At 41.2% G+C, this 27,982-nt stretch overlaps 1 protein-coding gene across 1 annotated transcript; it reads right to left on the bottom strand.

Annotated features, from left to right (window-relative positions):
- Window positions 1-507: 507 nt before the first annotated feature.
- Window positions 508-27,982, bottom strand: LOC117559971. Its single transcript, XM_034236714.1, has 6 exons — window positions 27,855-27,982; window positions 26,726-27,719; window positions 25,349-25,489; window positions 18,324-18,442; window positions 11,666-11,737; window positions 508-1,080 (listed from the first exon to the last, which is right to left on the bottom strand). Exons 1-6 carry the CDS (start codon window positions 27,906-27,908, stop codon window positions 1,045-1,047), a joined length of 1,416 nt encoding a protein of 471 aa, XP_034092605.1. The 5' UTR covers window positions 27,909-27,982; the 3' UTR covers window positions 508-1,044.

The raw sequence follows: 27,982 nt of genomic DNA, 5'->3' as shown, positions 1-27,982 counted from the left end.
TATAAGGGCATTAATGGGAGCCCTTTTTGCAAGTAACTAAAACGTTACTTTTCACAGTAACGCATTACTTTTGGGTGTAAGTAATCAGTAAAGTAACTGCGTTACTTTTGAAATGAAGTAACTAGTAATGGTAACTAGTTACTGGTTTTCAGTAACTGGCACAACACTGCTCCCAACACACCTCCTCCTCCACCAAATTCTCATCGATCTCTCCACTTGAATAACAGTTGACATTTAAAATGTGAGGGCAGAGGTGGGAAGAAAGCCTCACAGTGTGAGCTTCTCTAATTTCAATCAAATCAGCTGGAATAAACCCAACCTGCCGCTGAGCCCCTTACAGATCAATGGCCTCTGAGCCTTGATAATCTCTTGAATTGATTGGTTGCCTCATTGATCGTTACTCCTGCATTAACCAATCAAACACCTCTCTAGTAAACAAACACGCCAAATAATGACATCCCCGGAAGTTTGGTCCCGAAGGAGAAACGAGTGATGAAGAAAATATGTAAACTGAAATCGCCTTTAGAAGAGAATATCAAATAGTAAGAGTGCTTAATATTTCACTGACTTGATGAAATATGCATTGTAGCTCAGAATGGAGGGAAAATGCAATGATTTGGATGAATTATGTATGAGAAGGTCCGCTGGCGAAAATGACTGCACTGTTGAATAATCGCCATTTCACTATCACCACAGCACAATGAGATTTTGTTATTACTACGCATCACTCAATTCATTTGGAAAGTGCATACTGTTTGCATTTTGTATTAAGGGCCTCACTTGTATGTGCACAGCATACAGATGCTCACTAATGAACTAAAGCACTGACTGGTGTCGGATGTGTCCTCTGCCTCACTTGATGAGTCTCACTGTGGTTCAGTCCCCGAACAGCAGTCCATTACCCATAAAAGTGAACCATTGTTGAGTGACGCAAATATTTATTAGACTGCTAACAGGGGGGGAAATAAGAGGGTCTGTCGAATTTTCATATTTCACAAATGTCTTCAGCAGTAACACAATTACTTTGCATCACTCCTGCTGTCTTCACACGTTGCTGTGTTTGGATGGATTACCCCTGGCCTGGAAAACAGAAAGAGAGAGATTTGAGTGCACAATCATTTCAATGTAATCTTTACACACACATGAAGGGTGATCTCTGAGTCTGAACATATAAGAATACAGAGATATCGCACTATTATCTCAAAGTAAAAAGTAATTCAGAGGACTATCATTCCAAAATAAATAAGAAACAGACAACACAACATGCCACTATTATAAAAAAATTAAACTGGGATCTAATGTATTCAGGGAAGATTTCCTCACCACTCTCACATCACTTTTTTATTTCAAAAACCAAACCATTTAGTCTCACTAGCTTACAGCAGCTAAACATGTCGTCCTTACCTGATGATCAGTTGTGATTGGCAGGGTCATATTCAACATAAATGTCATTAAAATCATGCATTTTCATTTGATATTTGTTATGTATTAGTTCTTAAGCACATATTGACTGTAGATAGATAATCACTTCATTTTTAAATGACCAAGAAATGTGATTTTTAAATGTTGGCAGTATCTCCAGGGCCCAAAGATGGTGCTCTGAGGACCAGTAGGCTGCGGTCCAATGGTTCGGAGCAGCTGATTTAACTGACCTGGGCTCCATTTCCCAAAAGCATCTCAAGGCTGAGATTATTCTGAAATGTAACGACCTTTCTTAAGTGTATATCTTTCCCAAAAGCATAATTCAAGATGCTCTTTAAACAAATTACAGCTCACACAGTTAAACAGGCCAAAAGTATCTTAAAAAAGCTCAAACCAGCAGGGGGAATCCATTTATCCATTTTATTGTACATTCTGAAGTTTGATGGGGTGTATAATGAGTGATGGTGTTTAAGTCAGAAAGTACACATTGTTCATTGACATGCTACACAAATCTCTAAGACACACATTCAAGTTAAGGACGCCACACATGGTGTTGGCGTTGAATCAACGCTGCTTTAAAGAGTTGACATTTGTACGCAAATCTTTTGGACAGAAACTTCCAAACTTGCATTAAAGCAGGATGGCTTCGATAGGCACAGGCTCCAGTGTCTGCCATAGACTTGTGTACCCAGATTAACTCTGAGAAGCACAAACAGTGAAATGCTCTAGGCTCAAGCAAACAATGTTATCAAGGCAGCGTGCAGTCAGGAGTGTGATGTGATGTCGCATGTCTATCCTGGGCACGTCTCCCTGTAAGGGCACCGGTTTCCTAAAGTGCAGTACTCAATGTTTCACCAGGGTGACTCCTCACTGCCTGGTTTAAACTCTGCATCTCACACACACCTAGACAAAAGAGCCGACTGTCTGGAATTCCTCGAGACCCTAGTCTACTTCGAGAGGACTTACAAGGTGGTGTTTTCCATTTGACTTGGTACAATCTTCACTTTTGCCGAAGCTATTTTCTACCGGTTTGATTACATGGTATGCCACTCCGTGAATGCTCAGATTGGACGTGCAAAGAAAAACACTCGACACAGAATAAGAGATCGCTGATACAAAGCCACATTCAAGCCCAGTAGTAGTGTAAAAACAGGGTGTTAATAAAAAAAGCAACACTTCCACAATGGCTTCCCACTGCATCTTGAAAAGCACCATTGTATTCATGACTCGAGTGTGTGCTCTGCTTAAATTATTTGAGTGATTAAAATATCTCACTGCAAATGACAGACACATTTATTAACCCCAACAGCTCCATGGACACATAGAAAGTATTGAGTGCACTCACAATTAATTTGGCATTGGTTAAGTGCTAAACGGAATAGACTTCAGAAGCCTTAACAGATAAAGATGTATTTGGCTAGTAGCCCTAGTATTTGTTTCGTAGCCCTAAGCCATGGCTACTACGCAATTAAGGGGGGAAGAAGTATATCATTGAGGTGTAAAGGAAATGGCTGTGTGGCAGATGAGACCTTTGATAGACAGGCGCTTCAGAGGGCTGCCTTATTGCTGGTTTCTCTTTCAAAGAGAATAAGACACCACCATGAAAAGGGATGCTTCAAACAGGCTCTGTGTGTCAAAGACGAGAGACAATCTTCCAGAAGTGACAATCACAAGATCACTCAGGGCCTGCACTGTGTCCAGAAACAATCTTTCCACCTATCTCGATTCAAGCCGTCCAATAATGGAGCTTGACTGTACAATGACAACGTCATAAACTACAAAGGGGCTCTGCGCCCGTCTTTGGTTTCTGAGAGGAGTTGCTTCTGACTGCACCCTGCTGCTATTTCATGGCTGGCCTTTTCTGTGTATGTGTGTGTGCGATTAAGGAACTGAGATCTGCCTCATTAACATTCATGTATGCATTTGATGTCAAACAGTCTAAATATTTAAGACACTAGAGGGCAAAAGGGAAGAAATCTGTGCACATTCAGAAGTTGCTATTACTGATTGATTGTCCTCACTGATCTGCTCTGTAGCTTCTGCGTGCACTTGTGTCTGCAGGAGTGATTAGCTGTGGGTGAACATGCTTATGATGGGATGGCTGGTGTGTGAGTACCGCAGGTTCATTTTGGTATCTGTGACAGAGAGAGACATCTCATAAATATGTAAATCTGTTTAGGCATGTGTGTAGACGTCAACGTCACTCTGTGTGCGCTGCTGTGTGCGTCTTTGTGTCTTCGCTCACATCCAAACGATGAAATTCAAATAAAAAAATATCAAGGCGAGAATAACATTTGGATGCTGTTTGGATGACAGGGAAATATTGGCCTGGCAGTGATATGCCTTTTATGCCGTCACTTTGATGGTTAATATGAAAAAGAAACTCCTCTCTTTCTTGTTCTTACTTTCTCACAGTTTCTTGCTTGTTGTCTCGCAAAACACAACTCTATTGAACAAATGCATGAATCAGTAATGAAATCTCAAATCAATGTTTTATATTGGCCTCCTACGGGATCCTAGTCAAACAACACATATACAAAATTGTGATAGGAATACAAAAATAAACAGTCAAACACGTTAACAAATTGGTTCAATGCAGATCTTCCTGTATTTAGAGTAACCATTAACCTGCCGTCAACAGTCAGGTTTTGCAAATACCACCACATTGAGAGTTTCAGAAAACTAATAAGCAAGCAGGCAGGGAAGTTCGATTAATTAACTGTTTGAAAAGGTTAGCCAACAGTGAAAGATAAGCAGTTAAAATAGTCATTCCTATGTTGGCCTAAGACTATTTTTTAAAAGATTGAACTGCATGAAAGACTTTAAACAACTTTTAAATTGCAAAAGAACAAAGGGGGTTGGACGTCTTAAATGCTGTTTGATTATTAAAAACCAGACCCCGTCTTTTCTGTAAATTTGAGGGCGTTTCCAGAAGGCCTCGACTAGATTTCAATAACTTAAACATCTGTAGGCTATAAGCTTTAGGTAGGTGAGTTAGAACATAAGATCTTTCCAAGGTCTCCTTAATATTCAGAAGAAATTGGGTATTGAACCGTGGGATACACGTCTTATGAATTGTAATAATTGATACACAATAATAAGTAAATAGTTAAAACTGTTAGCTACGTAACGGTTTAACGTAGTGGATAAACAGTAAAACAAATGTAAATACTTGGCTGAAATTTTTAAATGTTCACTTCTAGTTCATGCTGGTTAATGACATCCGGTTTATATCCTACGATGAGGAGTAACAACTGATATAACGCAGGTTTTCTGTGTGCCCATTATCAACAAACGTCACTGCTGTTTTTTCCGATGATTCACCATCTGATAATGTGAGGCCAGAGACACACAAAGTAATGCAAGCGTCAAAAGACACAGTGATGCTGTGGAGGAAAAGGACAGTGGGAGGTGGGCGCGGGTAATAGTGTGAGGGAGATGAAAAGCGTGGTCGGTCGAGGCGAGCAATGTGAAGAAAAGGAGGCAGGAAAGAGAAAAGAGCATACGGCTGAGGAGAAAGGGTCTAATGGCTGTTAAAAACCATGTCACCCTTTACATCTACTTTCTTTCTCCTGTGTTCCCAAAGTGGCACCGCTGAACCATAAAATGCTGCAGCGCTCACCTCTCCCCTGCCTTGTGTCTGACACAAATCGGGTTGTGACATTTTGACACCGATCGTCACCCACTGTTTGGTGTGGAGTTCCGGTTATAAAACCTGCTGCCGTCAGCCTCCGTCATGAAGGCTCACTGCAGGGAGGAAGAGGGGAAATACAGTGCCACAAAGAGATTGTTCATGAAAAGCATTGATGGAATTTAAGAGGGATTGAAAAAGGTTGAACTAATTCATTTCAAAGATATTTTTGTATTCTCTGCCTTTGATGCAACCATAAAGGGGGATGGAAGAGGTGATAGAAAAGCGCAATTGATTTGTATGGTTCCATTTTTCAGTACAACATCCTACTGCAGCAAACAAAACCAAAGTATAAACACAATCAATCGGACAATTGCCTCCTGGATTTGTTCTTTCGCCTTCATCTATCGTTAGAAATAACAGTTGCGTCCTTTCTGCTGATTGATCTGGGTTAGGGTAATGTTGTGAATCGAGTGGCCCATGGTGGTGGTGGGGTTATGGTATGGGCAGGCGTATGTTATGGACGACGAACACAGGCCACTCGATTCACAACATTACCCTAACCCTAACCCTCACACCAGATACTGACTGGTTTTCCGACCCCCCCCCGACCCCCCCCAATAAAGCAAAAATGCACGTTTCAGAGTGGCCTTTTATTGTGGCCAGCCTAAGGCACACCTGTGCAATAATCATGCTGTCTAATCAGCATCTTGATATGCCACACCTGTGAGGTGGGATGGATTATCTCGGCAAAGGAGAAGTGCTCACTATCACAGATTCTTTCAGATTTGTGAACAATATTTGAGAGAAATGGTTATTTTGTGTTTATAGAAAATGTTTTAGATCTTTGAGTTCATCGCATGAAAAATGGGAGCAAAAACAAAAGTGTTGCGTTTATATTTTTGTTCAGTGTAGAAATATAGAATAGAAAATATTAAGATACTGTAGTGATCTCTACAATAAAACAGTTTAGTGCAGGACGTCCAAAGATATTAACAGGAGGATGTGCAAAACAGACAAACTAGGCTTTATTTAAACATTAAGATTACTTTAAGTTAAGGTCTTCTTTTGAATAAGAAAAAAACGTTGGGGTTATCCACAGATAAATATGAAGTCTGACAAAGTACTTACAGTAACGTCCAATATATTGCATAGTTTATTTTGGCACTTGACAATCACCTTCCCTGCATTTGACTCAGGTGTAACTAAAGTCTGATTTAAGGGTTGTTTATATTTCACATCATTAATCAGAATCTGCAAATTAAATAAAATAAATGTAGTGGAGTAAAAATACCAGGTTAACCTCTGAATTGTAGTGGAGTAGAACAAAGTAGTATGCTGCTGTAACAAAAACATTTCCCAACTTGGGATCAATAAAGTATATCTTATCTTAAGATGATCGATGGCTACTGCCATATTTGCAAAATGTGCCTCTGAACCTTGACAAGTGCATGTTTCAGGCTTATCAATGAACAACAGGAGGGGTCACAGACATAAGACCAGCTGTTAAATAAAGCTCTTTTGACCTGAGGTGTCATGTGGGTATATTAATTCACCCATTTATTAATTATATGTTTTACATTTGATAACACCACTGCGTTTCGTATCCCCTAAACCTCCAGGGTGTACACAGTTTAATACTGGCAACTTCTAATTGTGGGAAATACGAAAACGTCTTATAAAGAGACGTGCCATAGAACATGTTGCGAAACACACAATAGCCAGCATGTGTAGTTCTGGGGGGGGGTTTCCCATTCCATTTCATAGAGCTGTGACGCTCAGCGTAACCTTGTCGCACTGCCACTCCAACATCCAATCACAGGGCTTGATGACTAATCACGGGGTTTGTAAAGCAAGGCGGATGTTGTAGTCCCAAACGATAGCTGGGGATTCTGGGTAGTGTAGTGTCTTCGGAAACTGTAGTGTTTAAACCCCGAAAAAACTATTTTTTTCTTTGAATCGAAGGTTAAAAACACAAAAGCATTGTACACAATTTAAACCAATCAATATTGTGTAATTAACAAGGATAAACTGATGTTTTTTAGTGGATGAGTAATGCAGATATCACTGTGTAATCATTTGACAGTGAGGGGAATATATCCGGTTTTATTATGAAAACTTCGAGACCGGAAAACCTGTTTTCACCCACACTAACTTTACATGGAAGCTGCATACACGTTCTCCTGGCGAGACCTCAAATCATCTTCGTAATATCTATCAAACTATAGATCCTACACATCGACTGGACGTGGATTCTAAGAGTACAGTATACATTTCTCGCCAGAAATAGAATCAAAAAGCATTTTAATGGCCAAACTATTCCACAATTTAGGATTTTCCAGAGAGGGTTATTTGTGAATAAACGTCCCTCCGGAGCGTTTGCAATGAACGGGCCGGGAGCATGTTGTTTCTTACACGACCACTAGAGCACCTCTAGTGGTCGTGTAAGAAACAACATACACTTTAAAACGTGTCTCTGGGTCGTAATAAGGGCATGAACAATCGGCCTATATGGTTGTTTTTTGTAGGAGGACAGGCTGTTATGCTAATGTCACTCTCCTGTGACATGTTTACATAATGTTATGTTCAAAAAGTGCTTTATTTTTGTCTTTGATAACCCTCTGTCTGAAACCAGAGCCCAGTCTGTTCTGATTAGTTAGCTGGCTGGCTCTGTTATGATAGGTCAACTACTTAGAGATGTACCGTCCCTTAGGGCATTTCATGAAGACAAATCTATATAATCTATATAACACACAAAGGGAAAACTAAAAAAAAGCATAATAAGGGCTTAATTTAATGGTCTTCGCCAAACAGGTGGAATATATAGGAGGATATCACCACTTAAAGGGGACCTATCGTGCAAAATGCACTTTTGTACATCTTTTATACATGAATATGTGTCCCCTGTGTGTCAGGGAACTCACCAAGTGTCAGGAAACACAACCCTCTCTCTTTTCCTCCATACCCAAATCTCTAAAAACGGGGCTGCAACGGAGCTGATACAGACTGATACAGATTTGAAATTGTTCTGACGTCAGAAACGGGGAGCTCCGCCTATATGGTCAACTCTCCACCTATCAGGGGAATGAGAGGTTGCGTGGCATGGTAACAGCATGGTAACAGCATGGTAACATGACGCTCGTGCCTCGCCCCCCTTCTTTGCAGGGGGGCGTGGTCAGCTGCAGCTCATTTGCCACAGAATCAGCCCTTGCAAAAACAGGGCTGGAATAGAGCAAATAGAGCGAAATGAGGCATGGCTAAAATGCATGATCTGTTTGGTATTTTGAAAAAAAAAAAAAAACTACAAAAATGTCCTCAAATGAACAACAACAACAACAAGCTCCGTATGTGTTTTTGGAACTGAATAAAGCAAAAACTAGTGATAATACAATTCTAACAAACAATGAGTTGGTGTTTGAACAAATGCAGAAACGCTCAGATAAACCAAATCAAAGTATCAGATAATCACAAAGAATGTTTTGAAACAATCTATTCGGCACCCTTCTCCTTCCTCTATCTTCTCTCCAACTACCTCACCACTCGCTTCCTGTGCCTTCATCTCCTCTGTCTTCCATGTGAAGAGGTGGGTGGATGTGTTCCATGTTGCTGTGAGCTATATGCAGATCTGTGTGTGCTTCTCTGCACCTCCAGGAAGCATTTGTACTCATTTAGTATGTCAAGACATGAGGAGAGAAACTGTCACCACATCTCAGAGTTGCTGTTCTTTACATTGGCTTCCCATAGAAGCACATCATTAATCCATGTGTAGATCCTCGAAGCTAAACTTCCAACCATCTATTCCTGAGTTTCAGGACTCAAATCATCTTCCAGGCAGAAAACAGAAAGCCTCTTCAAACGAGTTGGCTCTTTTCCTCTTCTCGTTTTTCTGCACTGGTTTACTTCTCTGTTGTTCTCTAATTTGGTTCAACGAGGCAATTGTGCCGTGTAACTTTCAAAAGCTTTGTTAAATATTAATAATGGGTTTCATCGCCTCAGTCAAATCTTTACTCATTCCACCACAACAAGGCACATTTCTGCCTCACTAAAAAAGAGAGGGGAGAAAAGAAGGAGACAGCGTGAAGTGTGTGTCCTTGGAGCAGCTATTAGACTATCTGTTTGAAGCTAACGGAGTAATGGGCCTCTCCGGCAACTGCTGATCAAGGTGAAAGAGGGCCGGATTTAGAGTTCTTTCTTACCTTTCAGATGTATGATGCATCAAAGACAGACACATGCAGGAAAGCCTTAGCACGAATAAAGACACCCCCATCGTGGATTGGATTTTGACACACAGTAATTACAAGTTATGGATCTAAATGACCACACACACTTTCTAAAGATAGTCATATTTGGAGAAGATTAAGCATGCAGTTGCTTTGAAGGTGGAGGCTACACGCAGATACACTAACAAACGCTCATTGGAAAATAAGATGATTCAAAGATATGCCCTCAATATTTGCTCTCAGCACATTAATAACAATAAAACTGTGAGATTTTTTACTGCTGTGGTTAAATAGCTTTGTTTAAAATAACAGCGCCGCATCAATAAAGACACACAATTAGTGTCATCTTTGCACCTTTTGGTGGCTGATAAGCTGGCAATAGGACAGTATGAGTAACAGTCGGATTGATGCATTTTTTTATTTCTCCGTCACAGCTAACAACAGAGCAAGAAGTGATATATCTATAGAAGTTTGGATGGGTGAAAAGTACCGTAGAATGTGATCACAGTCGCTTACCTACTTAGCTGGGGACAATTCATTTTCTGAATTACCCTTAATGATATATAAGCATTTATATTTTGTTTTAATGTTTTGCCTTGGCATGATTCTATCCCAAATTCCAATGCAGTAGAGGTGAGTGAAGATTTGTTTGAGGTCCTCACATTTCAAAGAAGTTATTTTACACCACTGAATATCAGCATGTGTGATGATCATCATAGCTTTGATCCTCTGCCCTTACCCGATTTGGCCTGACTCGCTGGGTTTTAATAGTTGGTCTTGTATTTAACTTTCATTTTGATTTGCTATATTCAAAGCTTTGTACAGGCAATGGCAAATGCACTCCATTCAAATTGAGCATGCACATCATAGCCACTCGTTTTTTTTTGTTGTCCTCACATCCTCATCCTTTGAGCCATTCGGTCATTCTTGTTGTAATGCAGCAATTTTATAACAGTCCTGTTAAATCTGGAACATGGGCTGAACTTTAGCAGATTGGAATGGATGTTCTTCTCATGGCTGTTTCTGTCGGTATACACAGAACAAGTTTTTTAACCTACGCCTCAAACTCTTTTTTTTTTACATTAACACAGCTGTTTATACTGGGCATGTAACACCTTGCATTTTACACTCTATGTACATAACTTTAGCCACTAGCATATTTATATAACATATTACATTTGTTGTGGGACTTATGCGTTCACCTATATACATTTTGTGTATAGCTGTGGGCAAGCTAAAAAGCCATCAGTACAGCAGATGTTTGGCTGAGAGCATTGAGGACAGAAAGGTCGGCTGCCCGCAGGAAAAATCTAGCAAATTCATAATCTGGTGGCGACAAATTCAATAATCGCAAGGGGGCACGAGTCCGTTACTGTCCGTCTTTCACCCTCCGTTGGAATACATGACCTCAGTTCTGTGTTAGTTTCACAATATTTGAAGATGTACACACACAGGGTGAGACAAGTTCAACTCATGTGGCAGCGAACAGAAGGTCAACATCCAAAGCCTAACACTCAAAGCATTGAGGAAATTCACAGCAACTGTTAGCAAACCACTGAAAAATAATAAAACAATACCATGGCCTTAAAGCACCTCTTCTCATATCCTCAGGATGCATAATGTATAATCTTCCAAAAGTAGAAAATGATGTATGTATGATGGTGGAGCGGATCAAACAGCCGCCTGTTCTAAAATGCCATTGTGTATTGCCTTGTGATGGTCATAGGACTTATAATTAAAGCCTGCCTCCCCCTCAACTAGGACAGAATAGACACATGTGGCAGCATGGACATTCACTGTGACACCACTAGTAAGTGCCAAGAGAGAGAGAAATAAGAGTAAGGGTTGGGCAAAGGGAATACAATATGATGGAGAGGAAGTTTAAGGAGTGGGAGGAAGGATGAAGAATGATCCCTGACTGTGCTTGTCTTATGAGAGGCATCCATCAGCAGTGACACCGGGACAAATAAAACCCTTTTCCCCATATTCAATTATATAGTGTGCGGCAGGTTTTTACACACTAGTGCACACACGCGGTGACATACACGCTCAACACACAAGCGTACAGACACACATATTTGCACTTCTGATACATGTGTGTGCAGCGCATTCCAATCTAATGCGATTTATATTTAGCATCATTCTCACAGAGGATTTTTAATCTCTACTGATGAAGATGTATTGCACAATAGCTGCACTTTATGTTTGATAAAAGCTGACAGTTCAATGACATAGAATAAGAAACAATGGAGGACCAAGTCGCAGCTGCGGCATGCATGCACAGACTCCCACGCAAATTACAATTGGACATAAACTCAGAGACGAATATTGAAACTGGCTGCTACAAACTTTAGGCACAGAAACAAAAATTGTGATTGTAAGCGGAGCTCACCTGTTGGAAGGGAAAACGGGGACATCTGAATCCTGTAGGGCAGCTGGCTCGATACGCCTGGGCTACAAAATGCTGGAGGAAGAGAGGAGATTAAAAAGTGATTAGAATAATACAAGTGATTGAATGATGGGGAGGGAGAGAAAGGTGAGCAAAAAGAAAGATAAATAATATGTCAGAGGATGAGAAAGAAGGAATCAATGTTGAGCTAGTTTGAAAGCCAAGAAAGTGTCAATGAGGAGTTGGTCTGAGTTATTCCTTTTCGCAGATAAACAGTCTCACCAGGTTCATCTTTGCCTTGGCAACCCAATGAATAAGTTAAGAGATGAATTTAGTGAATTGTCTGCGTGTAATATTTCAGAAAACACAAAGGAACAGCAGAGCAAAAATGCTGCAACACTTTCAGGAAAGCAATTTGGACAAATTGCTTTGGAGGGTTTCCGTAAAGAAAGGTAAGAAACAACTCTGCAATATCAAAGAAATGACATTAGTCATAAAAGAGTCCTATAAAGTTGTCTTGTCACAACGGTATGGGCGACTGCTCGAGTCTCTTGCTGTTATTTAAAGGTTCCATTTCTTAAATGAAAGCTGAACTGAATTGGAGAGTGTATTTCTACGTATAAATGCTTTTCCTAAAGTCATTTTGGCTTGCAAACTTATTTGACCAAAATTGTATTCAACAAAAAGAAGAGTTTTGCTTTTGATTATTATCTAAAAACATATATATCTAAAAATCAAGGTATCTTAATGCATCTGTTCAAATTCCCTAAGGTCACTTCCCACAGGCAGTTCACCAGCGTTGTACCATGTGCTGCGTGAGCATTCCTTATGTTACGTTGTGTGCGTTCGTAAACAGTCTCTCCCTGTGGACTCATTCTTACATTTGGATATTCAGAGCGCTACCCTCTCGCAGCAGCAGCAAGAGTCATCTGGGTTCCCTGTCTGAGGAGAGGCAGCAGCACAGCCAAGTGCACTGAATGTTAATGAACAGATGAAATGGCAGGAAGAGTCCGAGCCAAATGCAACAGCTGTGGACTGATGTGCGGATTAAATGAAAATGACATAATAAAACATTTAGTTAGCTGGCTAAGTAGGTAGCAATTTAACTTACTCCTGTTATTAGCTATGCATACGTTTCTAACTTATTTTGATAGGCATATTGTCACAGTCATATAACGACCGTTTCTTATAGTATCATCAAGACTCAAGAGGAGCTACATTTTGTAATTGGCTAAACATATCAATAGGAAATCATTTATTTTACCAATTTGTTAACATGGCATATTTATTCAAACTACAGCACTCAAAGTGTCTGATTAGATAGACCAAAATACCCATTATGTACATTTCTCTATGTTGTGATTGATATCTCACAATAAAAGTGCTAAGGACACCTGTTGCCAGCAAACATTTATTTTAACTGCAAACTAGACTATCTTGATTCTACATAGAAGTTAAAAACAATTTATTTTAATTACCGACGAATGGTCCTCTCAAATGTTTAATATTTTTAAGTGGCAGCTTAAATTGTATACCCTGCATCCCCCAATTTACAAAATGATTATCATGCAGTGTTGAAAACGTAAATCAGACTACAAACTAATCATGGATATTATTCACCATGCCCATCCAGAGGTTAAGTGTTTTCACCTAAGAGTCCACCAACTAATTACTCTGATCTTGTTTTGACAAAAGGAATAATGTACACAATAGCCGCACTTTCATAACAGATTGTATTTCCTCTCACAAGGAATGGGACAAAAGGGGAATAGAAATTTGAGTTTGAATAAATGCTTTTAATAAAGCCCCTATGTGTAAAATTAGGAAACTCAATTTATTTTTTACAAGGACACTAAAATATCACAACAATTCTACAAATAGCAGCTTTAAATATTAAACGTACAGTAAAAACCATTGAAGAGGCAAAGCAGTCTATATCTGCATCTTTAGATCGCAGTAGCCCTATTAAATGTAACCTTTGTGCCATATTAGATAATTGAAAAACCATTATAAAACCATCATGACACCATTACCACTTCTACACATGAACAATCTCAGCAATGAACCATTCCAATGCCTGCACCGTAATGGTCTGGTTGGTTTATATACATAGTGCCATAAGCAACAGGTCTTAGTCGTGTCTATCCGTCTTTATTCCGTTTTTTGAAAGATGCAAAATAAAGTGGTTGTGTGAGTGACTGAAAAACATGATTTCCTTTAGCTTCATTACCCTGCTTATTGCAAACTTAGCCTTTGATGTTGCCAAAACAACACTTTTAGTAACCTTAAGCGCAATGATGAATAGCTTTCTGCTCTTACGGGCCTGTAATACCACACCATTATACTGAAATCAAAGTGAAAAGTTCAATGTTTTTTATTTTATAATTGTCGTCATTAATCAAGGTTTGTATATGTTGATGGGCTGTAAATTACATCAATCATAAAATCACATTTCGAGCACAGAGGTGGGCAAATTAGCTAATTAGAGATCCAATTGACAATTGCAGTGAAGAGGCAATTCATCATTAATGATATTGCCGCTTTGTCATTTGCATTTGGGCTTGAGAGTAAAATGTCTTGTGATGCCAGGCGCTCACTCATAGCACCTTCCTCCACCTTCGAGCATCTGAAAATGATGCGTGGGCGGGGGGGGGGGGTTCATCCAATACAGAGTGCGGACTGAAAAGTAAGCTAAGCCAAAAACTTCAACACTTGGCAACTTATCTTTGTGTCAGTAATACAGCTTTACGAGACCCTGTAAGTATGTCACGATCTTTTTGTGCAGTGAGAATCCCACTTATTGTATTCTTAACTGTCTTACCGGCATATTTTATGTTTTTCTATGGGGGTTTTATCTCCTAAATATTTCATTTGAAGCTCAGAGAGGTCTCAGGTGTGTACTGAGACTGAAGGTGTTAACATGTGGGCTGCTATAGAGAGAGAGCCAGAGATTTCCAGATTATGAACAAACACATTGATTGCACCTATAACCACATCTGTGTCTCTCGTGCCCACCTCAAAACCAATCTATGGATCTCTCAGGCTTCCTCTATGCTAACTATCTTTCCACCCCTTAGAAACAGTCAAACCATAATAGACTGCATTTTGTAAGGGCTTACAAATACCTTCTGACACAAAACCATACTTTGTTGCCTGGTTACAATATGTATAATTCCCCAATTTGATGCCGAACGAGCTCATATAAGGTCAGCTGAACATGAGGCTACACTGAAGCTAACACCAGCATGAAAAGGTTAGATATGCAAACACACACTTAAAGTGGTTCAAATGAAAAAGCTTGAAGAACTAGTGTGTACGGTGATGTAATTCATGGGTCATATCTGCTCCTGCGCTGATATGAATGCTCACATGGATTTATGCACACAGACTCAGAGACTTGAAGGAGGGAAAGGCCACCTGCCGGAGAATGACAACAGACCTGTGTAGCCTAGCAACAGCTCAGAGACAGGCTTATTTGCTGGAGGAAGAGGGAAGAATGCAAGAGAGAAAACGTTGGCCTGTGTCTCCGCAACTCACACACTTTCACATGCTGGAGGGCACTCTCACATGCCTCCAAATGTGCACCGTTTCTGAAGATCGCACATTTGCAACAGACCATCAATCAGGATGTTAAACTAAACAATGTGGCCACTTGCTTCCTCTTTCTCCGCCTGACAACAACATTTTTAATTGTCAATTTGTTGCTGTTTTTTTTCATTTGGATGCTGTAGCACCCAACTGCCAGCATAGGTATGTCAACTCCCTGACACAATACCAGGAGCTTCACTTAATTGCTCTCTCTTAGAGGTATCTAATATCCAGGATTTGATTACTTAGAGAGGAGTGGTTTAAATCAATGATAAACAACAATTAGGATGGGCTAGTGAAAAGTTAGTAGAATAAAACACTCAGGATTCAGAACATATGTGTGACCTTGGGTCTACCTGAGAGGCTTTGGTGATTTTTAAAGAGAAACACAGATAGTCACGATCACCCATTCACAGCACATTCTCATCCACATGCCTACGCTTGATAAAAAGCTCTTACGGTCTCCTTATCTGATTTTTTTTCCCACTACCCTTTCTCTCTTTCTTGTTAAACTTTAATAGCAGAATATTTAGGTTACGGTTAGCACGAGAACAAGAACAGCCAGGTGTGTGTGAACCACAGCCTCTGTGTGAGATAAGGCAATTACGGAGAAAAATATTTTTAAATGTGTCAGTGACTGAAATGGTCCTCATATCTTTTTCACACTCCATATAAACATTTTCTTGCATCCCTGCATCAGCTGTTTTGCTGCCAACAATACAACTTTTAAAGTCTCCCTCCATCACCGTCACACACTTTACTAACTCTCTCTGTCTGCCCTTCTCTTTCTCTCTCTAACTCAGGCTTGCCTCCTTGCATCTAATCTCTCAGTTGACACCAAGAGACCCCATATTGCCACTTCCACCCAGGGGGAATGTGCGTTGCAGCTACAGTAATTATCCTCCTGGATTGGAAGTGCGGAGGCCAAAGGGGCAAACCTTACAGCGCAGTAAGCCTTGCTGTCACTGTCACCGCCACACAGGAAAAAAAAAAAAAGCTTTCCAAATTTAAATAGGTCGTAGACGGAAAGGGCACAGTGAGGAGAGATTGAAAAAGAGGAAAAAAATAGAGATGTATTAATATATTTTCCGTTTTTACACTGAGGGACATAAATATCCTGCTTAACTGACACTGCAAACTCCCCACTGACAACACACACAGAAAAGTGTTAAAATAATGGCAGGGAAAGAGCTCTTTCATCATTTGTTTGTTTGAGTAAGAGCATTCTGTTAGACAACTTAAAAAAGCTCCTGGTAATACAAATGTTTTTCTCTGTTTCCACAGATGCAATGTTTGGACCTCTGCAGAACAGAGAGGTGCGGATACAGTTTCAAAATACTCCACGTCCTCTTCCACACTGCCCATCAACACTTTGTTGCAAGATCCTTAAAGAATAGTACAAAAATCTAATGTACTTTCTCCAGAGCCAGCACTCAGTAAGCTTAGCAAAAACACTGTAAACAGGGGGAACAAACTAGCAAATGTGTATAGATGAACATGCCCCACCCAATTCTATTTGGATTGGACGACTAACACTCAGGTTGAGGACAAAATAAATCGTATAATACCAACTGTCATTGTGAAATTAGATGTATTTGTATTGATTGACAGGTACGTATAATGGTTTACTTGAGAACGGTTCAGATGTCGACCATACCCATTATATCTGCAGCAACAAGTTGGATAGACTTTTGCTGTGTTAGACTCACCGTTGTTGACTGACAGAAATGCATAACCTTTATTGCATACATTATCATAAATGTATATTGCTCCTATGTGGCTGTGCTTAGACATTGACTCTGGCGGTATATTTGTTACTCTTAATTACATGTTTACACGCAGCTGCTATAAATATAAACCATCTGTTTAACAGAGTGAATTTTAGGATGTTACTAGCAAATCCATGGGTTTATCTGGTCTTTCACATGTTGTTCTTTTGGTGACATAAGTGTTGCTGCCACGTCTACAGTAGTCCTTAATGACCACCTCTGCTGGTACTCTGTTCCTACAAACAGAACCGCCACTGACTATGTGTGCGTACCTCATACAACCCGACTTTAAACATTACAGACTTTTACTTTAATCAAAGTTTTCCGAAGTACAACATGGAGTATTCCAAAAATTAGACTTGTGTTTGTTGGGCCACATACGGGCAATTAGCTGAGTTAAACCATCTCATGTAACCTGATGTACCCTTCTTCAACTCTTTGAATCTATTTTTAAAAACACTTACAGAAACCGACATCCCTTATACCCAAATCAATCTGCAACAAATTTCAAGCCGCAGCAGCAGCGTACCTAAGCCTAAGCCCTTTGACCAATTTCAAGACGGACAATGGGGACAGATAGCAGGAGTAAGCCTTCCGAATATGTCACAGAGCGGAGACGGCAGCTTCCAGCATAAAGATAAATGATAGAGGACAAGTCACATACTCCCTTAAATCAATGTGAGGGAGCATGAACAGACTGAATCTCAGGCCAATCTAACAACTCGTTTTTGAGATATAATATATTGGTTACATTTGTTCACAGCTGTCCTACCCGAATGGAGGACATAAGGTTGTGGGAAAGGCTACAAATATGAAGTTATTGTTTGTGCCAGCTGGAACAGTTAATAATATATATGTTCACACTACGAATGGGTGATAAGTGAATATGTGTTGTTTTTATGGTTCAGTTACAGTAAAAAAGGAACAGATGGGTAGCAACAATAGCTTTGTTGGAATAAGAGATGGGTTTAAACGATTTCCAGAGAGTGCGTGTAACAAAGCATACAATACTTAATAAAGTAGTGAAATTACTGAACATCCATTTCAAAGAACATGTTCCCTCCTGATTGCTCTCTAAAGATCTGAACTCCGAGTAATGTTAAACATTCATATATGTTATTTAAATCAAGATATGTAGCCACTTTAATTACACAAATGCTAGGCCTTATGAAATGTGGTATGTGTGCATAGAATACATGAGCTAAATATGCAATGTGAAATCCTAGGAAGTACCAATGTTATGCTGAGTTTACAGATTAAAGTATGTGTTTGTTATTCAGTTTAAATCTTAATTATATTTTTACCTGATGGGCTGGGTTGTAACCACGTCCAGCAAACCGATTTGGGTAGCGAGGTCTCGGGCCTCGACACATAGGAGCTGTTGCCCGATAGGGAGGCACTTTGTTTGGGAAGTTATGAGCTGCTGTGAAAGTGAAAAAATTAGTAAACAATTACAAAAACAAAATGATATATGAGAAACAGATATTTTTGAATACAGTCCTTGAAGGTAGTTTCTACTTAACTGATATATATTGAGCTATTAAAGTTCATTAGCTCAGAATTTCACTGCCACACTCATAGGGATTTACACACATGTAACTAGAGCAGTGGTTCCCAAACGGTGTGCCGTGAGGCAAGTCCGGGGGCCTATACTACGAAGCTGGTTCAACCTAACCTGGATATGTTTGAGTTAGCCGGTTGGCCTAATCCAAAACATACGCGCTCTCGCTAAACTGTACTACGACGCTGGTTATCAAGTGGATCGCTCAAGCCAGCCGTTTCCTATCTAGTTAGGTGCGCGTTCACATGAAAGGGGTGGTATTTGGAGCATTCGACCAATCACAAACATGGAGAAGCGTACTGACAGCGCAGCGTCAAACTTCCTGAATGAAAAGTGAACTTTAACACTAGTCAAAAATGAAGAAGTTAAACTTTGAACATCCATGACTTAAACACTTTATCCAGGATCAAAGCCACATAGCTGCACCTGCAAGGTGAATACAGCTGGCAAAAGAAAAAGTGTTTGAATGCATACATTAACAGGTTTATGATATCACTGCCCCGTCTAAAACACGATTTGACTTTAATTACATTTGTCTCGAGTGTTTCGTCAACTTAATGTGTTGCTTAAAATAATACTTCTGCATGCCTATGTGACACTGTGAGTGTTGCACGGCCAGATACGGCTCAGCTGACTCAGATAAGAAAATATATGATACATTAAGTGATATGCCGCGGACTGTACTTAATGTTACTCTGATCCGGTTACTTATGTTGTGGTAGATATGTGGTAAGTGTTCTTAACGCTAATGTTATAATAGTCAGATTGCTCTGAAGATGGGAGGTGATATTCTATTAATGTTCACGTTCACACAGTCGGTGATTTTTGCCGGCCGTCTTTCCTGCGACGGCAGCTTTTCTGTATTTCCTTTCTCCTGTAATATGACTTGATCGCTTTAAACTCCGTACACTGAGCTCTGATTGGTCAGCAGGCAGTGCTTTCACTGAGTTGAGCTCTTAGCCTGCAACCTAACCTGGTCCCGACCAGGTTAGCCGCTAAGCATAAGTTACCATGGAGATCTAGCCTACTAAAAAGAGAACCAGCTTCGTAGGACCGGAAACCCCGAGTTTCCCCTGAATTTATCCGGCTAAGCCAAAATCCTGCTTCGTAGTATACCCCCCGGGTGTGCCGTGGGATTTTGTGACAACCATACGTTATTATTGCAATATACAACTACACAAAAATAATTATTTTTTAATTTACTATATCAGTACTTTGTAGGTTTATATGTACGTAATCTGCGCGATTTGCGCGTCCACATCATGTCCACATCTCCACGTGCAGTGCTGCATAAACATGGCTGAGTCAGCGATAACTTTCGAGGGGTGGAGGCAGGGCCGGCGTCATGGGCGGGCCCCATGGGGCCGGGCCCGCCCATCCAGGATTTGGGCCCGCCCATGAGAAATCAGGGCTGATTAAAAAAAATTATATAAAAATATTTTTTAAATGTTTGTATTATTATGTTTATTGTTGTTATTTGTAGGGCTTTGTCATACCATTTATTTTTGTATTAAACTATGTTGAAACATTAGTATAATATAATTTTTTTATTTTGCTATGAAATTCTGAATGAATCTCTGTGCGCGAGACTGGTTTTTCGCGGGGTTGAGTTGTGTGTGTTTTTTTTTTTTAAATGAGACGCATCACAGCAGCCTGTCAGTTTACTGTGGCGGTTAGTTTGGCTAGGCTATTATCCTTTTTTATATGTATCGGCAACAATGGATATTAGGAAGTGGTTCACGAACAATAAGAGCTCACAAAAGGATTGTGGCACTGACAACTCAGCACCAGATGCTGGCAACTTGACGTGTCTCCCGCCACCTGTTCCTTCTCCTCCACCAGGTCCCGAGTCAACGTTGTCAGACGAAGCCTCTTCGGGGCCGGGCAGGAGCAGCAGTTCAACCTTTAGCAGCCCAGGCCCAGCTCCCATTCTAAACGCTCGTGATCTTGGAGATTTTAGTTTTCTAGTTCCAGAGGACCTTGGCGTGGATACACCAAAACAGGTAGTCCTGGATAGTTTCCCCTCTCGGCTCTTCTCCGGGAAAAAACGTAGTTTTGCCAGCTCATGGTACCAAAACCGACCCTGGCTTGAATACTCCGTAAAAGGCGATGCTGCGTACTGTTTCCCATGCAGAAAGTTTAAGGCTCATCATCATGACGCATCGTTCACCATAAAAGGCTTCAAAGACTGGAAGCATGCCTTACAAAAGGGCACGGGTCTTAGCAAACACAGCTCTTCCAAGGAACATTTAGTCTGTGAGAAATTGTGGAGAGAAAAACAAATGCGCATCGAGACTGGTCAGGAAATCACAACTCTTGTCAACAAAGATCAGCTGGCTCGTAACAAATATTACGTGGGCTCCATTATTGACATTGTGACTTTTCTCTCTACCAGCAATCTTCCTTTCCGAGGTGACCACGACTCTTTAGAGTGTATGTCCAAGTCTGGCAGTGGGTTATTTTTGTCATTGTTTGAGTATACCATCGAAAAGGACCCAGAACTCGCGAAAATTGCCCCCACCATTCCCAAAAATGCTACCTACATAAGCCATGATATACAAAACGAAATAATTGACCTGATGAGCAAAGTTGTAATGGAGCATATTGTTGAGGAAATAGGCGACTCCTTTTACACTGTCAAAATGGATGGAACCCGAGACCCAACAGGCTGTGAAAACATTTCAATTGTACTGCGTTTTGTTGATGAGAAGGAGTAAGTCTTATGTCGGGGAGACACGGTGGGGTTCAAAGACTCCTTCAAGATGAACTGGGCAGAGAAATCCCATATGTGCACTGCTTCAACCACCAGCTGCACTTGGTCGTTGTTCACGCCATGTCCGGTGAGAGAGCCATTGAGGATTTATTCAACATCTGTAATGTCCTCTACAAGTTCACACGAAAGCCCACCATTGCTGCACATTACCAGGGAAACACGCTGAAGCGTTTACTCGAACAGCGCTGGACAGGGCACCTGGCCACTGTTCAGATTATTCTGAAATATTTTCAGGATATAGTGGAACTACTACGACACGTTGAAAACTCTGCATCATTTCCAGCTGACTTGAGGATGGAGGCAGCAGGCTTGCTGAGCAGAATTTTAAAGCCAAGCTTTAAATTCCACACCCAGATAATATGCAAGATATTGTCCCTGCTTGAGCCAGCTAACAGGATGATGCAGTCAGAGGAAATGGACCTTCAAACGGCAGTACAGCTTGTCAACACTGCCAATGAGTGTGTTGAGGCCCTGCACACCGAAAAGGTGTTCACGGAGATGTGGAGTGAGTGCGCACAGGAGATGTGGAGTGAGTGCACACAGGAGAGAGCGGATGATACTATCCATCCCGGTCCCACCAAGAGAAGGCGAACTCTTAACACAACTTTGGAGGATTATGTTGTTGAAGAGACAGTGGGAGTGGGAACACAAGAAAACCACCAGATGACAGAGAAACGGCGGCTGTTTTACAGCTGCATTGATGCAGTTACGGGAGAAATTGCGCGCCGCTTTGGAGAGCGAAACAGCGCATTCATGGAGGCTATTGCTTCACTCAACCCGGAAAGCAGCTTCTTCCTGGAGCCCGAAAAAGTGGAACCTTTGCTTAAACTGACTGGAACCACGCTCGTTGATGCTGAGTTCATTGTGGCCAAAAAGCTGATTCTGAAACACGTGGACAGCATCACACCACCAGAGGATGGGAAATGGACATTGAAAAACATACTTGGTCATCTCCACACGACGCTTGAGGCAATGCCAAGTGTTCTCACCGCATTTAAGGTTTCACTTACCTTTGGAGCTTCGACAGCTTTATGTGAGAACTCTTTTTCCACACTGAAAAACGTTTTCAGTGAGCACCGAAGGAGCATGTCTCACACTCGGAAAGCAAATTTAATCCAACTTGGTTTCGAGAAGGACCTGACAAAAAAATGCAAGAATGAGTGGAAAGAGATGTTGCTGAGGAGGTTCCATTCATGTGGGAAACGTCGGCTACAGCTTTATTAGGCCCACCCTGAGTACATCGTGTAAGTAGCAAACAATCATATCACGATGTAGACTAAGCCGTTGTTTTCAAGCTTTAATGTGAACAAAATATTGGGTATTTTTCAGTGTGTTCTTTTCACTGTATGTTTGCCAATATATTTGTTATTTGTTATTTGTTTAATTCCACTTCTTTACGCCAAGAGACACACCTCTGCTTTAAAGTAGTTCGTGCAAACTGATGTTTAACATGTAATTTTCTCCTGATGCTCATCCTCTGAAATTAAAATACATTTGCATATTATATTTGTATATTTTCTGGCAGTATTCTGTTTTTTGCTGCATAACTAAAGCCGTCTGATATTCTATTAAATCTTTAAATGTTAACAGCCTTGACTCAATACATTGTTTTTTCTTAGTACATTATGCAACATTCTCACAGCTTTTTTCTGTAATGTAATTCAATGTTTTAAATTACTCATAGGTAATCCATCCATGGTGCTGAAGTAGCGTTATTTGTGTGCCTCTATCCTGAGCACATGTGTACATTTCCTATGCTCAAAAGGTTTCATTGCGTGCACAAACATAACGCCTAAATCTGTCTGCAACTATATATGCACATATGTTACGTTAAAATGGGGTGGGGCCTGGTGGTCGGGGGGTGGGCCCGCCCAGGTAAATCAAATGCCCGCCCAGAGACGTATGTCTGCCGCCGGGTCTGGGTGGAGGTATGCCCATTATTTTGAGTTCGTCCGAAGAATAGACAGGAATGTGACGGTGAGGTGCAAACTGTGTCCAGGCCAGAAGCTGTTAACCACTGCTGGAAAAACCACGTCAAACCTCAACAAACACCCCCAAAGAACACATGCTTTTTTGTTTATATCACGTAGTCTGTACTTCTTCTCTGTTTTCCGGTTGTTGCCTGTTATGAATGACAAATACACACTACCGCCGCTTGCTGGTAAGGAAAGTTATTGCCACTCACGCATGCGCAGTTCGTACGTGCTCGGCGAGTAAAGTAACGAGTTACTTTATGTAGATAGTAACGAAGTAGTGTAATATTTAATATATTACATTTTTTTAGTAACGACCCCATCTCTGGAGTTGGCGTTCTCTACTCTGATTTACATGAAGAACAACAGGAGGTCACGGCTCTCTGTTGAACAGGACTTGCGAGTGGCTCTCTCCTCAGTGCCACCAAGGATTAAAAAAATCTGCGCGCCCCGACAGGCACATGTATCTCACTAATTTGTAAATCGGCAAAAATATTTACAATAGCACATGTTTCAATGCTGATTGTTGAAATGTTACATTTATCATTTGTAGTTCAGGACCATGGCCAATGCAGCTTCCTTGCATTGACAGTTCTCTGTGCTGAATTTCTGCTGAGTTTCCTTTGCCTCATTTTTAATTTTGTGAACTGTCTGGTTTAAATGAGTGTGTTGCTGCTTTGATGAAGCCTAATTTGATAAAGTTTCAAATTAATTTCTGAAATATTTCGTTAATAAATATTTCATGAGTAATATAGTTGTCTTTGTCACATTTTATTTGGCATTAGTAAATAATTATGCACATTTACAGATATTTTACATGATATGAGTGATAACACGTGTTATAAGGGTTATTTTGCACAATAGGTGTGCCTTGAGATTTGTACTTGTCCTTTGGTGTGCCTTGGGCACAAAAAGTTTGGGAACCACTGAACTAGAGCATTGAGATTTGCCTATTTTTCAAATGCACAAACTTGCACGGTTTTCACAGTGGTTACATCATAAAACGTCCAAACATTCTTGTCACTTTTCCTCTGGTGCAACACATTCAAACACGGCCCAAATCCGATTTTACACAGAAAACGTCCTTTTGTGGAGCACTGCAAACATACAGTATCAGAGAAGCAACTCCTTCAGAGGCAACTGACTAGATCATTCCATTTAGCTGATGGTATCCACAGACTTACAAGATTGATCAGGCACATTTGAAAAACCTAATTTGACTGGATGACTTTAAGCATAAATGTAAAGTAATTCAAATCTCTGAGCTGTCAAGGCACATTTGATGAGTGACAAGGCTTGAAAGCAAAGTTTGAACGTTTTCCAGTCACACATAAAAACCACGGTATGGTAACTGCTCTATAGCCGTGTGTGACTTGCAACATATAATAGCGATCAGGAGGATTTATTGCAAATACGATGTGATAATAATATACAGTATAACCTCTTACATGCATTTCTGTTTGATCTCTGCTTTACAACTGACTAGATTACTTGTCTGTGTTGTTAAATTGCCACTTTATTATTCATGTCAATATCAGACCAAACTGTGCCAGAGATCTGTCAGTGTTCGCCGTTGAGCTTGATAAAAGGCACAAACTAATTGATGCCACAAACAGTAACACTACCACTGGTGTGACATGGATACCACCAATCAGCTCGACTGCAGCCTCATTTGCATGTGGTAAATAATCTCAAATTGAATTCCACGATTAATTTGACAATGATATATTGATGTTTAAAAATGCTACACACGGACCCTTTGATGCACAGTGCATAAAGGGCGAGAGGACGTAGTTAGTGTTGCAAAATAAATGCGCTCAACGAGTGATGATCATGATGAATTCTTCATGCGGCCCACCGTGAAACATTATACTCACACATCTCTCAACTCACACACACACACACACACACACACACACACACACACACACACACACACACACACACACACACACACACACACACACACACACACACACACACACACACACACAGGCCAAAGATGCCAAGGTATAAGCTTACCTTTGGCTCTGTTAATGGTAACTATCTGCTGAAGGATAGAAGGTCTGGCTTTCTCCTGAGGGGCAGCTGCTTGCTTCATGCCCTCCTTGGCAGCGCTCGCCCAGGTCCTGGCATTAACACACACGCCATCTGCACCTGCAACTGCAATACGCCCAGCAAGGGGGCAAGGATTAGCACACTTTATCCATTTTACATGCACACCCTCTTTGTCTGGCCTGTGTCATGTTAAGTGTGATGCAGATGGTAAGCTTAATAGAAGTGTGCTAATTTACGCTGCAAAGGAATTTTCAGCAGCAGTCCCCCTCGGGGATCAACAAAGTGCTATTGAATCAACAGGGCTATGCTATCATAGAGTCAATTCTATCAAATCAGCACTGACTGCATACTGCTGGAGGAATGCCAGCAGTATCACAGAAGCACATTTATTGAGCAGAGCAGGCTTCAGGTTTAGTCGAGCACCTGTTAAGGAAGCAGAAGGGAATTCAAACGGATCTACATATATCTGATTTTCTTTATGATCCTAGCATGAACATGTTCTCAAGGTGAAAAAGCTATTTAGGTTGGAAAAGTAAAGGTGTGACCTCGTTGCAAATTGTGCAGCAGATACTGTATTACTGTACACGTCATACTCCTTACTAAAATGACTAAAGTGTGCTTAAGTTGCCGTTGACTTAATTCATATCTGAGTCCACTTTTATTTATTTTGCACCAACAGCCATAATGGAAGGCTCACCTTGTAATTCACTTTGCCACTGCACAATAATCCCCTCATTATAAAAACATTTTCCCACTGAGTCATCCGACTGAGGAAGTACTTCTCTGCAACGCCGATGCGGAGTCACAGCGTGTTATCACCTAAACAGTGACGCTGTGTGTGTGTGTGTGTGTGTGTGTGTGTGTGTGTGTGTGTGTGTGTGTGTGTGTGTGTGTGTGTTTGCATGTGGGTGGTTGGGGATTACACGTGGCACAGAGCGCTGCCCCCTGATGGATTAAGTGGTTCTGATTTGGCTGTTTTGCTGTCAACACAACTTCGATTCAAGGTTCAGAAAAGTTAACAAAGTAGTGACGTTAAGCCACCTGCTATGTGGCAAAAAAGAGGTTCATTATATGTGTTTTAAAAATGGCATAGAGAAAAAGGGTAACATTTTGGGGGCTGGACTTTTGCTAAATGTGCAACTTCTGAGAGAATGTCTGCCTCGGACAGGTGCTGCTGCCTCTCTCCTGCCTTTAATTAGCAGTGTGTGACAGGGCTGTTTGTGTGAGCTCGTGCATTTGTAGCTCCAGAGACTTAAAACTATACAATTGTATCCAAACCAACTGATAGAAGTGGAAGCATATGAAGAGCACGGCAAGGCAGACACACTGTGGATTTATTACCTCTAGGAAGCGGCTGGTTGTTGGCCTTTAGTTCATCACAGTCGGGGCCTGGAGAGATGCATCGGCCGGCGGAGCCAAATGTTTGAGGGTCCAGCACAGATTTCTGGTCTCCTGCACAGATGGAAGAGACCTCGTGGGGTGCATTTTCCTTCTGCCTCTGATGGGTAGCCCCACTCTCTTGGCATTGGATTTGTGAGTGAGTATGCCCTCCTCTCCCCTCTTCACCTTTGGTCTTGGGATTCCCATCGTGCAATAAACCCAGCGCTTTATTTCGGGGCTGCAGAGCGGGAAAGTCGGCCTGTAGGTCGTAAGCCTCCTGTTGAGTGGGGGCTTCTGGTGGTGCCATCTTTTTTGTGTCGGCCTGAGGCGCTTCTGCCTTGTCTTGGACAGGAGCCTGTGCATAGGTGGTCACTTCTTTTGCCATAGTTGCAGCAGGGATAGCATGTGGGTGGAATAAAAGGGGAATATCCCACTGGCTATGCATCTTCCCTGAGGCTGGGGGCGCTGTGGGACATGGGAGAACGCCAGCCTTCACGGTATATAGAGGAGGAAAGTCTTTCTCTGTGCTAGAAGAGCAGGATTTCTTCTCGCTGTGGGAGCTTGATTCATTAACTGGGCGTGGGATTTCTTTTTCATCTTCCCCGATGTCATTGTTTTCATTTTTTGACTCACCATCATTGCTATCAGTGCCACAACTTCGCACCCCAGGTAGATCTACAGAGGTGTCATCATCGCTAGAACTGCTGTCAGAGCTGCTACTAGTATCTTTCTCATCTTCGCTTTCACACGTCTCCCTGGCTACTTTCGAAGGAAGTGGAGGTTCTTCCTCTTCCTGTGGGGTTTGGTCCTCAGTGGCAGAGCAGAGGGGATTTGTCGCCAGAGGTGGAGGCTCAGTTACACAGCTCTGTTTTGCTCTTCTGCTGGTGCATTGTGGGACGCACATCTTCTTGAAGAAATGTTCCATCCTCCATTGTTGATCTCCGGTGTAATCAGTCTGACATGACGGAGAATCGTAAACAACAGAACATGTTTATATCGCTTCATTATCAGGCTTGTTATAGAATAGAGGTAATAGTACAAGTAAACCACGACGGGAAACAACTTTGGCTTTCAAAGACGTCATGCTCACCACATTTATTTTCCCCTTTGCCTCTTCCTCATTTCGTTGTATCTCTTTTTTCATCTCAGGGTTCACTACCCGTGCAGGCTTGGCAATATGGGGCTGATTTCGGCCCAAGAGATAAGGGCAAGGGAGGA

This window comes from Gymnodraco acuticeps, unplaced genomic scaffold, assembly GCF_902827175.1.
Source record: "Gymnodraco acuticeps unplaced genomic scaffold, fGymAcu1.1, whole genome shotgun sequence".
Lineage (NCBI taxonomy): Eukaryota > Metazoa > Chordata > Actinopteri > Perciformes > Bathydraconidae > Gymnodraco > Gymnodraco acuticeps.
Note: the sequence above shows the minus strand (reverse complement) of the source record. Positions and strands in the feature narration are given on the sequence as shown.

Excerpts from the sequence above, each read along its gene's own strand:
- LOC117559971 (XM_034236714.1), bottom strand. The coding sequence starts at position 27,908 with ATGAAAAAAGAGATACAACGAAATGAGGAAGAGGCAAAGGGGAAAATA. Across the intron at positions 25,490-26,725 it reads CAACCAGCCGCTTCCTAGAG|TTGCAGGTGCAGATGGCGTG; the intron begins GTAATAAATCCA and ends GGCGTATTGCAG. Across the intron at positions 18,443-25,348 it reads TACCATTAACAGAGCCAAAG|CAGCTCATAACTTCCCAAAC; the intron begins GTAAGCTTATAC and ends TCACTTTCACAG.